Genomic DNA, 13,547 nt, shown 5'->3' with positions numbered 1-13,547 from the left:
TACCCTTGTCCTATCCATCCATTGATGGGTAATAATCTCTGTACTGTCATAATCCCCATATCCGTGAAACAAAACATTAGCCGGAGGTTAAAAAATTGGAAATCTGGTACATATAGGATGCATTCCTATTTCAAATAAAAACCCAGCTCTTTTAATGAGGCTCACCTATTTCAGTTAGTCTTTACATTGTGCAAATTGGGTAGAGATCCAGCACCAGGTTCATTCACCAGTTGAAAATCATCTGTATAAAATGTCTCACTGCGTGACATCTCAATGACTTTATATGCACAAGCAAAATGACTCATTTTACCTTCTCCATGACAGTAATACGTCCTTTTGTGTTCTGGCCAGTTCTGCCTTTGTTCTAAATGCTCTGTTATATCCAGGTAGGCTTCATCAAGACTTACTGGTAGGAAATTGGGGTCATAATCTGCCAATATCTCTTGTACCTTGTCAAAGAAAACATTTAAAATATTAAAAATTTTGTAAAGGCATTGATGATCACATAACAAAACATCACATTCTTTTGTCAGAAAGGAACAAAGGTTTCCTATCCTGCCATTTATTTGGCCATTGATGGCAATTAATAATTTAAAAAGAATAAAAGGAATATTTTTACTGTAGAAGGCTTCCTGTACACAAATTATACCTTACGAAAATGCTACAATCTGCTTGACAGAGGCAACATCAATTTAATGGCGACAGCTTCTTCTGGAATCTCCTGTTACTTCAGGAGTATCCTGTTAGATAGAGCTCTGGGGGCTAGTGGAATCAAGGGATATGGGGAGAAGTTGGGCACAGGTTACTGATTGTGGATGATCAGCCATGATCACAATGAATGGCGGTGCTGGCTCGAAGGGCTGAATGGCCTCCTCCTGCACCTATTTTCTATGTTTCAGGCCAAAATGTTTCACACCACATTGAAGTAAATATATGGAAATAAGGAAATAATACATCATTGTAAAAATAGATGTTTCGCCTGTTATATTAATGCTCAAAAGGAACTATATTGATGAAATAAATACTGCAACAATGCAAAAGAATGTGACTGAAGACCGCAACAGGCAGTTTGTTGCAAGAGTTCTTCTTTCATACGAGAAAATAACTGCAGATGCTGGTACAAATCGAAGGTATTTATTCACAAAATGCTGGAGTAACTCAGCAGGTCAGGCAGCATCTCAGGAGAGAAGGAATGGGCGGCGTTTCGGGTCGAGACCCTTCTTCAGACTGATGTCAGGGGGGCGGGACAAAGGAAGGATATAGGTGGAGATAGGAAGATAGAGGGAGATCTGGGAAGGGGGAGGGGAAGAGACTATCTAAAGTTGGAGAAGTCAATGTTCATACCACTGGGCTGCAAGCTGCCCAGACAAAATATGAGGTGCTGTTCCTCCAATTTCCGGTGGGCCTCACTATGGCACTGGAGGAGGCCCATGACAGAAAGGTCAAACTGGGAATGGGAGGGGGAGTTTAAGTGCTCAGCCACCGGGAGATCAGATTGGTTAACGCAGACCGAGCGCAGGTGTTGAGATCTTCTTTCGTATGTCAACTACAACAATCAAAAGTGGCAATTGGTGCTTCAAAGCACCGTAGTTGACGCTTTGCTGCAAATGTTGCCAGGTCCGTAGAACCCAGGGTGGACGATGAGGACGTAAAGCAGCTCCCACCCCTGCAAAGAGTTGAACGCAGCACTAAGGGAGGTCCAGTGTGCAGCATGGAATCTAATTTAGTCCAGAAGAAATCTTTCCTCATCACTTCTCCTGCATAGTACATAAGATGATTATTGCATATTGTGTTGCAGTGTCTTAGGTTTAGTTTTATTACTTTCACATATACCATGATGCAGTGAAATGCTTTGTTTTGCATGCTACCCAAACAGATCTGATATGCCACACATAGATACACAATCAGTTCAAAATCAAGAGCAAAATCAAGTTAAACTTCAGTCCCCTTTACATGAATGGATTTTTTTTAAAACATCGGACAATGGGCCAAAAAGGAAGTAAGGAGAGGTGCCCACATTTAAGGAGTCCCTGTAGATCGAGAGAGAATGATAAGGGCAAAGACATCACAGAGAGAAAAGTTAACCGCAAAAAAAATTAGGAGTCTTAAAATATGAGGAATTAGGAAGACACAGAATTGACTGGACTCAGAAAGTATCTTCCAGTAGCAAAATATTTGAATCTGCTGCTGAATCCCTCAAATATGACTTTGTCATCTCTGGGTTTTCACAAATCAAATTCACTCCTGGTCTGCCTTCCACTTTCTAACCTTCAAGTCACCAAAGACAAAGAAATATTATCCAAAAATAAAAGAAACTTGGCATACTTTGGAACTGTAATGAAAATATAATGTAAAATATCTGAAATTAAATGAAGGGAAAATAATACAAGGCATGAAACCAATAATGATTGTATTGTAATAGAATAGAAGAGAAATTTAGCAGAAGCAGCAACATACAGAACAATGGAATATTATCAGAAGATGTGCCACACCTCTTTGCTTGTTGCTCGATACTTATCAAAGTTTGTTGGAACAATAATCAAATTTGGACAGAGCTTTTTAGCAATAAACCCAGGCATCGCTGCACGCACTCCATATTTCCGTGCATGATAATTTGACGTTGTCTGCAAGAACAAACGGCATTGCATTAGATAAACAACTCTCGGGATAACTACAATCACTATCTACCAGAGTTGATAACTATTATCATAGAAGTCTTCATAATAGGGCGGCACAGTGGCGCAGCGGCAGAGTTGCTGCCTTACAGCGAATGCAGCGCCGGAGACCCGGGTTCGATCCTGACTACGGGTGCTGTCTGTAGGGAGTTTGTACGTTCTCCCCAAGACCTGCGTGGGTTTTCTCCGAGATCTTCGGTTTCCTCCCATACTCCAAAGACGTGCAGGTTTGTAGGTTAATTTGCTTGGTAAATGTAAAAAATTGTCCCTTGTGGGTATAGGATAGTGTTAATGTGCAAGGACCGCTGGTCGACACAGACCCGGTGGGCCGAAGGGCCTGTTTCCGTGCTGTATCTCTAAACTAAAACTAAACTAAAATCAAAATTGTATAGATTTCCATAATAAACATATAGTTGTTAAATTATAAAACACATTTTGAAATGGAGTCATAGAGCCCTGGAATCTTAGAGCTATACAGCACAGAAACAGGCCCTTCAAACCAACATCCATGCTGACCAAGATGCCCCATCTAAGCTAGTTCCAATGCCTAGGTTGGCCCATATCCCTCTAAACCTTTCCTAACCATGAATCTGTCTAGTGAATCTACCAGTGGGAGAGTCTCGGACTAGAGGTCACAGCCTTAGAATTAAAGGACATTCCTTTAGGAAGGAGATGAGGAGGGATTTATTTAGTCAGAGGGTGGTGAATCTGTGGAATTATTTGCAGAGGTCAAGTCAATGGATATTTTTAAGGCATAGATTCTTGATTGGTAAGGGTGTTAGGGGTTATGGGGAGAAGGCATGAAATGAGGTTAGGAGGGAGAGATAGATGAGCCATGATTGAATGGCGTAGACTTAATGGGCCGAATGGCCTAATTCTTCTCCTTTCACTTATGATTTATCCGAGTGTCTTTTAAAATGCTGTTATAACACCAGCCTCAACTACCTCCTTTGCCAACTGGGTTACTTCAGTGCCATGTAGTAGGAAGTATAGGAATTTGGAGTTTGGTCAGAACGGTGTTTGGCTAAACAAATCTTGTCAGAAGGAAGGCTTTAGATTCCTGGATCAATCGCACTGTTTCAGGGCAAGATTGAACCTGCACAAAACTGTAATATGTTGAACATATATGGAGGATGATATGCTAGTGCTGTTGTCCAAGGTTGAAATTAAATAGGCTTTGTAGATAGGGAGACGCCTAGTCAAATATAAATGGATAATTGAGTCATGCAGAGCGGATGGGAGGATTACAAGGCTAAATTAATCTACTTCATTGCAAGGAGTCTGACAAATAAGGCAGATGAACTGAGAGCACCAAGTAGCACATGGGAACATGTTATTATTGCTATCACATATACATGGTTTAGAGGTAGGACTGGCAAGTCAATATTCCAAGGCATAGAATCATTGGGCATAATGGCAATGGGGGAAGAGAATGCATGGAGTGAAGGAGGTGGCATTGCAGTCTCAATAAGCCATTCCTTCACTTCAGAAATAATGGAGGATATCCTGAAGACTCTTTCAATGAGGTTATATATGTACTCAGAGACAACAATAGTGGAGACAGGAGGCATATTTTCTCAGATGTCCTACAGGCCTCCTGGTAGACAGCAGGAGTTAGAGGAACAGATATGTAGACAAATCACAAAAACGTGACAGAATAATAGGGTTAAATAAGCAGGGATTTAACTTCTCAATATTTATTGAGACATTCGTAGTGTGCTAAGGATCTCGGGGGAGCAGAATTTCTCCAGTGCATTCAGACAAGCTATTTGACCAGCAAGTGGATCGTGCTACAAGCAGAACTTGGGCGCAGCGGTAGAGTTGCTGCCATGCAGCGCCAGAGACCCGGGTTCAATCCTAACTACGGGTGCTGCCTGTACGGAGTTTGTACGTTCTCCATGTGACCTGCGTGGGTTTTCTCAGAGATCTTCGGTTTTCTCCCACACTCCAAAGACGTACAGGTTTGTAGGTTAATTTGCTTGGTATAAATGTAATTTGTCCCTAGTGTGTGTAGGATTGTGTTAATGTGCGGGGATCGCTGGTCGGCGTGGACTCGGTGGGCCTGTTTCCGCACTGTATCTCTAAACTAAACTAAACCTCACAAATATGTGACCAGTTCGCTTATTTGAACTAAGGTCTTTCAAAGAGTCTACGACCCAAAATGTTAGCTCAGTTTCTCTTTCCAAGAATGTTCATTGCCTTGCCAAGTGCTTCTGACATTTTCTGTTTTTATTTCAGATTTCCAATATCTGGGTTTATTTGATTTTTATAGTGGTATTTCTATGAAATTGCAGCTCAGACAATGCACAAAACATAAATTATACACAACAGCGAAAACGGAAAAAAAAAATTGTGCATTATCATTAGATTAGATAATAATCATGGCAGCACAAGAGATGGTCCTTTGGGTTCCAATGCTGAGAATATAGGAAAGTAGCTGCTCTTGAACCTGGTGGTGTGGGATTTCCGGCTTCTGTATCTCCTGCCAAATTGCCATTGATTTATTTTCAATGAAATTGAATCACTTGGCCCACAAAGTTATGGTGCAATGTAATACAATGTCTATAAATTTTAAACTCCAATTTGCTGCATCAATAGTGACAAGCCCATAATTCTTTTTGCAAACTGGATTTTACAAATATGAGGAATTGTAAATCGTCTCCGATTTTTGTTGTTTAGCTTTGGAGACAGCAACTGGTATGATGTTACAAAACGCAATGCAGGTCCAGTCACCAATACATTGTTTATTTAACTCCTTCTCTGGTTAATTTTGGTCAGTTCACTAAGTGTTTGAATTCCATCTGCTGTGTTTATTTTAACATTTCGTGTTCTTTCCTAGGTTACGACAAGACAGTTCCTGAGAACTAATCGTAATGCAAACAGTTCACAAGCTGGAAATGCAGCTGCCCGACAATATATTTAAATGAAAACATAGGCTAATCAAGGGCAATATGTGGTTAAATCAGGGCAATTAACTTAACTTTTTACCGAGTTTTCACATGACAGAGGATGCCTGCAACCCTGCGGTTGCCGCAAAACATCTCGCCAGCTTTCAAGATGCTCGTTTGTGTATATGGACTTTTCCTGAATGCAACGTCACAGATAGACAGAGTGCTAAAGGCTGCTTTTGGTACTTTGGCCTTCAGAAGTCAGGGTATGGAGCATGGAAATCAGGATGTTATGTTACAGTTGTACAAGACATGGTAAGGCCGTCTTTGGAGCCTTTCATTGTGTTTAGTTTTGGTCACCCTGCAATGGGAAGGATGTCATTAAGCTGGAAAGAGTGCAGAGAGTAATTACAAGGATGTTGCCAGGACTTGAGTGCCTGAGCTACAGGGAGAGATTGGGCTAGGCCTTTATTCCCTGGAGCACAGAAGGCCAAGTGGTGATCTTATAGAGGTGTATAAAATTCTGGGGGGGGACTGATGGGGTGAGCACACATTTTAACCATGGTAGGGGAATCAAGCACCCGAGTACATAGGTTTAAGGTGAGAGGGGAAAGATTTAATATGGATCTGAGAGACAACCTTTTCACTTCGAGGGTGATGGGTAGATGGAACAAGCTGCTAGAGGAGGTAGTTGAGACAGGTACTATAACAGCATTTAAATTACACCTGGACAGGTACGTGGATAGGAAAGATTTAGAGAGGAAATATTCATTCTTGTTTTTCTCTTTCCACAGATGCCATCTGGCCTGCTGAGTGTTTCCAATAGTTTCTGTTTTTATTTCAGATTTCCAGCACCTCTGGGTACTTTGCTTTTGCATTCTGGCCTTGATGGATTCTCTTGTTACAAATGACCACTTGTGAGACGTGTTTAATTCTGCATCAGGAATATTTTGTTAATAAATATTGCTCTAATGTTAATATAATTGTGTAATGGTATTCCCTTTGCCAATGCACTTAAGATATCATTGCATACGCTCAAAGATTATCACATTATTTCATACTTTTAAAAAAACCTCAAACACATCTATGCAATTAAAAGACAAGGTGGTATTTTACACTGAAGAATATTCAAATACTCAATGAAAATGACATAATGGCACCGTGGGCGGCACGGTGGCGCAGCGGTAGAGTGGCTGCCTTACAGCGAATGCAGTGCCGGAGACTCAGGTTCGATCCTGACTACGGGCGCCGTCTGTACGGAGTTTGCACGTTCTCCCCGTGGGTTTTCTCCGAGATCTTCGGTTTCCTCCCACACTCCAAAGACGTACAGGTATGTAGGTTAATTGACTGGGTAAATGTAAAAATTGTCCCTAGTGTGTGTAGGATAGTGTTAATGTGCGGGGATCGCTGGGCGGCGCGGACTCGGTGGGCCGAAGGGCCTGTTTCCGCACTGTATCTCTAAATCTAAAAAAAAAATCTAAAAGGCATTCTTTGAAACTACAGAAAGCAGTGTAATTGGTTTCCACGCAATATCTTTAACCTAAACTAAAAACTAATAATTTGTTGATTCTGCAAACTATACGATGCTCAGCTTTATTACTTTTGCCAAGTGTAGTTTTTAATCCATACCAGCATACTCGTTGATCCAACAGCCATAGGTTTGTCTTTCAGTTCTGGGTAATCTTTCATCTCCACGGCAGCATAAAAAGCATCCATGTCAATATGTACAATTGTGCGACTGAGGTCACGGCTCGTCTCCAATTCAATCACAAGTCGGTTCACCTGGATAATTAGAACATAGAGCCAAAAGTTTTACATTCAAATTAGACAAGAGCTCAGCGGCAATGATCAAATCTCGTCTTAAAATTAATATATTTCTACATTTTTCTCTTTTGTGTTTCGCAGTTCTTAAACACTACATTTGACTGGTATCAGCAATGAGAAATGAATTATGTGGAGAGAACTTTGGATGATTCTTACTGAAGTAGACAAGATTTAAGACATTAATATAAGTCAGCATTGAGAAAGGTTTTAGAACATGGAACAGTACACGGAAGGAACATCCCCTTCCATTCACCATCTCTGCAACAATCTAAACTAATGCCATCTGCCTGCCCATGATCTGTGTACTTTTACTCTCAGCCTGTACGCATGTCTGTCAAACTATCTGTCAAACGGCGGCACGGTGGCGCAGCGGTAGAGTTGTTGCCTTACAGCGAATGCAGCGCCGGAGACTCAGGCTTGATCCTGACTACGGGCGCTGTCTGTACGTTCTCCCCGTGACCTGCGTGGGTTTTCTCCGAGATCTTCGGTTTCCTCCCACACTCCAAAGACGTAACAGGTATGGAGGTTAATTGACTGGGCAAATGTAAAAATTGTCCCTAGTGTGTGTAGGATAGTATTAATGTGCGGGGATCGCTGGGCGGCGCGGACTCGGTGGGCCGAAGGGCCTGTTTCCGCGCTGTATCTCTAAATCTAAAAAAACAACTCCCTTTTACATGTTGCTATTGTGTCTCCCTCGACCACCTCCCTTGGCAGTGCATTCCAGGAACCTACAACTCCCTGTGCAAACAAAGTACTTGCCTCCCAAATCCTTTAAACTTTACCCCTGCCACCTTGTCCGGCAACATTACAGTCTGGTTTGGGAACAGCTCTGCCCAGGACAGGATGGCCCTGCAGCGAGTAGTGCGTTCGGCAGAACGCACCATGGGAACTACACACGCCCCCCTGCAGGACCTATACATCAGGAGGTGCAGATCGAGAGCAAGCAAGATCATGAGGGACCCCTGTCACCCCAGTAACAGACTGTTCCAGATGCTACGATCAGGCAAACGCCTCCGCTGCCACGCTGTGAAAACGGAGAGGATGAGACGGAGTTTCTTCCCACAGGCCATCAGGACTGTCAACTTTTATAACCCCAGAGACTAAATTTTTGTCTACACTATAGTAACTTATTAACTTTATTTATATGCTGTAACTGTAATTCTTTTTTGTGCACAATCCGCAGGCATTGCTACTTTCATTTCACTGCACATCGTGTATGTGTATGTGACAAATAAATTTGACTTGACTTGACTTAAACCTAAGCCCTTTTTGCCATTTCCACCCTGGAGGGGGGGGGGGGCAAAAACTTTTCAACCCTATCTATGCCTCTAATAATTGGACATATTTTTATCAGGTTGCCACTCAGGCTCTGACAATCCACAGAAGACAATCTAAGTTTGACAACCCCTCCTTATAGCTGATACATTCCGGTCCAGGTAACGTCCTGATGAACCTAATCTTTACCCTCTCTAATGCCTCCACAGTGGTGACCGTTTTTTTACATTTGGGGTATGCAAAGTTTTATACAGCCATGACATCCTAACTTTTATACACATACTGCCCAGACCAGAGAGTCATAGAGTCTAACTGTGTGAAAACAGGCCCTTCGGCCAAACTTGCCCACACCGGCCAACATGTCCCATCTATACTATTCCCACATGCCTGCATTTGACCCATATCCCTCTAAACCTGTCCTATCCATGTACTTAAATGAAGGCAAGCATGACAAAATGAAGGCAAGCATGACCAATGAAGGCAAGCATGACCAATGAAGGCAAGCATGACCAATGAAGGCAAGCATGACCAATGAAGGCAAGCATGACCAATGAAGGCAAGCATGACCAATGAAGGCAAGCATGACCAATGAAGGCAAGCATGACCAATGAAGGCAAGCATGTCGTACATCATCTTTTCTACCCTATCCACTTACTTTCAGGGAGCTACAGACTTGCACCCTCAGATCCTACTGTACACTGATGCCCCTATTTATTTACTGCATACTTTGTGCTGTGGTCTACACCTGTTCCTGCTTCTTACCTGTCCTTTATTTGAATGGGAACGATGGGTTTGAAATTTAAATAGGATGGTTTGGTTATAACACTGTTAAGCATCCAGTAAAAAAGGGAATACAGTTGTTCAGACTTGGAACAGAAAGGAGTAGGATGTCAGGGATCATGAATTGAAGTGGATAGTTAGGAGTCCTGCTTGATTTGCTTAATTTCCGCAATTCTATTGATCTTGGTTTTCAATTAACTCAGTGACGTAGCTTCCTTAGCCCTCTGGCTGCCATAGCCCAGTCACTTACCACCACCTCTCGCTTTTTTTGCCCTAAACGACTCCCAGTTTCTGGTACGGAAAGACGTACAAGGGATGAGCTGGTGGTAGAGTCTACAATTTTTGTCTGCCGGTCACCTTTCTTATGATCATTGAGTCCTGGGTTCTAGCTCACCAACTTCCCTCTTCATGCAGCTGTGCGACAAACACTAGTACCTCAGCACCTCTGTTATAAAAATTACTCTTCTCTGAGATCTCTCATTTGCACAGCCTTTTGCATTACACAAACATCAGTTCAATTACTTACTATTTCCCACCCAATACATGTCATTTCCCTGTTCCATTTCATTTCCCCTCTTCCTTAATTTTGTACTTGCTTAAAAACAATTTGCCTGGAACATCCTCTGGCTCAAGTCAAACATTACAAATCTTGAATGCTAATCTTAACCTTGGCTCGCCTCAGATACTGTTTAATTTGATTTATTTCATATTTTTAGTGTCACAGAGCTATTCTAATTATCCTTAATAGTATTTTCCGAGGTTGCTGGCTTCAGTGACCAAGAGACTTAGAAGACTGACAACTTGAAGCCACATCTCATGAACGGTATATTTAAAAACAACTTCCTTGCGATTCATTTTCATAAGTTCACAAATGATAGGAGTAGAATTAGACCATTCGGCCCATCAAGTTTACTCCGCCATTCAATCATGGCTGATCTATTTCTCCCTCCTAACCCCATTCTCCTGCCTTCTCCACATAACCTCTGACACCCGTACTAATCATTTTGACAGATCACCGATGCTTCAAAGTCAGTCAGCAATTAGGACTGCTTCTAAATTTGCTTCTGAAACCTTAGTTTTAGGAGGGGGGAAATGCCCTCAAATGCTATCTAGTTGCTTTACAAGAAAGGGATTTTTGAAAGGACAGGGTCAAACTGGCAAAGCAGTGTGCCAATATAAAGGAAAATGGCTGCCAATACTCATGGTACAATCTGTATTACGAGCTGGGTTCCTCCAGAAGATAGAGGAATTAGTTTTTGAGATTAATCTCAAGTTAAAAATCAATCATAGTACAATGAATAGTTGCAGACAGTCTAATCTGGAGAACTTCTCACAGGATTTAAATCGTTAATCGTTCATATAATGAAAGAATGGGTCGACTGGGCTTGTATTCACTGGAATTTAGAAGGATGCGAGGGGATCTTATAGAAACATATAAAATTCTTAAGAGGATTGGACAGGGTAGATGCAAGAAAAATGTTCCCGATGTTGGGGGAGTCCAGAACCAGGTGTCACTATTTAAAAATAAGGGGTAGGCCATTTAGGACTGAGATGAGGAAAAACCTTTTCACCCAGAGAGTTGTGAATCTGTGGAATTCTCTGCCACAGAAGGCATTGGAGGCCAATTCACTGGAGAGCGTTAGATTTAGCTCTTAAGGAAATCAAGGGATGTGGGGAAAAAGCCAGAACGGGGTACTGATCAGCCATGATCATATTGAATGGCGGTGCTGGCTCGAAGGGCCGAATGGCCTACTCCTGCGCCTATTTTCTATATATCTATATAGTTAATCTGGCCGTCATCCTTGAATTTCCAGAATTTAATATAATATATCCATTATCAATCATGATACAATTTCTGACCAGTGCTATTTTTCTAATTCCAGAATAAATCCATTTACTTTTCAATTCATTGGCAGAGATATTAAAATTTGTTGTAAAAAATCGTAGTTTCAACATCTACTGCTCCAGTTTCCAAGACCATAAAAGACTGCTCAGGAGAATATTTCAGGAAAATAAGTATTGCCAGAAATAACTGAAGGAGCGTTGTTGACATGGAACATAGATTGAAGACTGCTGTACTTGTATTTCTGCTCCTATTTCACTTATAACAATATGGCAAACACTCAGATTAAGTTTTAAAAACAAATTGAACCCAATATGAGCTTCTACTACTTCTTTTATTGCAGGCGTACAAAAATTATAATTAATATTGGAATGAAAGGACTAACTGTTCCCATGCGAATGATCTTGTAACATCATGCCCTTTGGATGCTCATTGCAAATTCCTCACAATGAAACCCATGATCTACTACTTCATACCACGAGCAGATCACTAACCAAAATTTTCTCTCACTCACTTATTTGACAAAGAATTCATTATAGAAACAATTTCACAGTCTGTACTTAGAAACATTACCAAGAACTACAATTTGTATCAAGCCTCTACACATAACTTCAGGAAAATAATGTTATACTTTTCAGAATGAGGTCACACAAACAAGCGTTACATTAAGGAGATTGAATAAGAGTAGAAGCAGTGATCAGGACCAAGAGCATCATAGACAAAAGAGGATCTCGTGGATTTGATGTCGGCCAGTGAAAAGTCACTGGTGAACTCGACGTTACTGCTGTCCAGGTTATGGAAGTCTGCCATAAGTTGAGTATAGGAGCAAAGAGGTGCTTCTGCAGTTGTACAGGGCCCTAGTGAGACCGCACCTGGAGTACTGTGCAGTTTTGGTCTCCAAATTTGAGGAAGAACATTCTTGCTATTGAGGGAGTGCAGCGTAGATTCACTAGGTTAATTCCAGGAATGGCGGGACTGTCGTATGTTGAAAGACTAGAGCGACTAGGCTTGTATACACTGGAATTTAGAAGGATGAGAAGGGGTCTTATTGAAACATATAAGATTATTAAGGGATTGGACACGCTAGAGGCAGGAAACATGTTCCCAATGTTGGGGGAAGTCCAGAACTAGGGGCCACAGTTTAAGAATAAGGGTTAGGCCATTTAGAACGGAGATGAGGAAAAACTTTTTCACTCAGGGAGTTGTAAATCTGTGGAATTCTCTACCTCAGAAGGCAGCGGAGGCCAATTCTCAGGATGCTTTCAAGAGAGAGTTAGACAATAGACAATAGACAATAGACAATAGGTGCAGGAGTAGGCCATTCAGCCCTTCGAGCCAGCACCGCCATTCAATGCGATCATGGCTGATCACTCTCAATCAGTACCCCGTTCCTGCCTTCTCCCCATACCCCCTCACTCCGCTATCCTTAAGAGCTCTATCCAGTTCTCTCTTGAAAGCATCCAACGAACTGGCCTCCACTGCCTTCTGAGGCAGAGAATTCCACACCTTCACCACCCTCTGACTGAAAAAGTTCTTCCTCATCTCCGTTCTAAATGGCCTACCCCTTATTCTCAAACTGTGGCCCCTTGTTCTGGACTCCCCCAACATTGGGAACATGTTATCTGCCTCTAATGTGTCCAATCCCCTAATTATCTTATATGTTTCAATAAGATCCCCCCTCATCCTTCTAAATTCCAGTGTATACAAGCCCAATCGCTCCAGCCTTTCAACATACGACAGTCCCGCCATTCCGGGAATTAACCTAGTGAACCAGAGCTCTTAATGATAGCGGAGTCAGGGGGTATGGGGAGAAGGCAGGAACGGGGTACTGATTGTGGATGATCAGCCATGATCACATTGAATGGCGGTGCTGGCTTGAAGGGCCGAATGGCCACCTATTTTCTATTGCCTTCGCGCAATTCATAAAATAATTATCCAAAAATCCACAATACAGAATAGAATTTGCTTTTGTAGGATTTACGTGTGTGTGTGTATGTGTGTGTGTGTGTGTGGGGGGGGGGAGGATTTCCATATATTTACTCTCAAAATAATGAATGACTGAAAGTTAATGCCTAGGTCCAGCAAGCAATTAGAAAGGCAATAATGGAAGTACAAGGTGAGGCATTTTGGAAAGTCAAATAGAGTGGTAGGACACATATGGTAGAGGGCGAGGCAACATTGATGAACAGAGGGACCTGGGCATTCAAGTTCCTAAAAGAGGCAGCAGAAGTAGAAATGGTGAAGAATGCATGTGGTATGCCT

General features: G+C 41.9%; 1 protein-coding gene across 3 annotated transcripts in view; it reads right to left on the bottom strand.

The window, feature by feature from the left end:
• The window catches only part of polk (polymerase (DNA directed) kappa), a 70,376-nt gene that overhangs the window by 31,775 nt on the left and 25,054 nt on the right, over positions 1 to 13,547 (bottom strand). For all 3 annotated transcript variants that reach the window (XM_078396639.1, XM_078396638.1, XM_078396640.1), the window contains exons 4-6: positions 7,193 to 7,345; positions 2,493 to 2,624; positions 311 to 449 (exon numbers count right to left, since the gene is read on the bottom strand). In XM_078396639.1, the coding sequence (XP_078252765.1) occupies positions 311 to 449; positions 2,493 to 2,624; positions 7,193 to 7,345 (424 nt within the window). The remainder of the gene's footprint in view (positions 1 to 310; positions 450 to 2,492; positions 2,625 to 7,192; positions 7,346 to 13,547) is intronic.

This window comes from Rhinoraja longicauda, chromosome 3, assembly GCF_053455715.1.
Source record: "Rhinoraja longicauda isolate Sanriku21f chromosome 3, sRhiLon1.1, whole genome shotgun sequence".
Classification (NCBI taxonomy): domain Eukaryota; kingdom Metazoa; phylum Chordata; class Chondrichthyes; order Rajiformes; family Arhynchobatidae; genus Rhinoraja; species Rhinoraja longicauda.
This window is presented reverse-complemented; position numbering and strand designations above follow the sequence as displayed.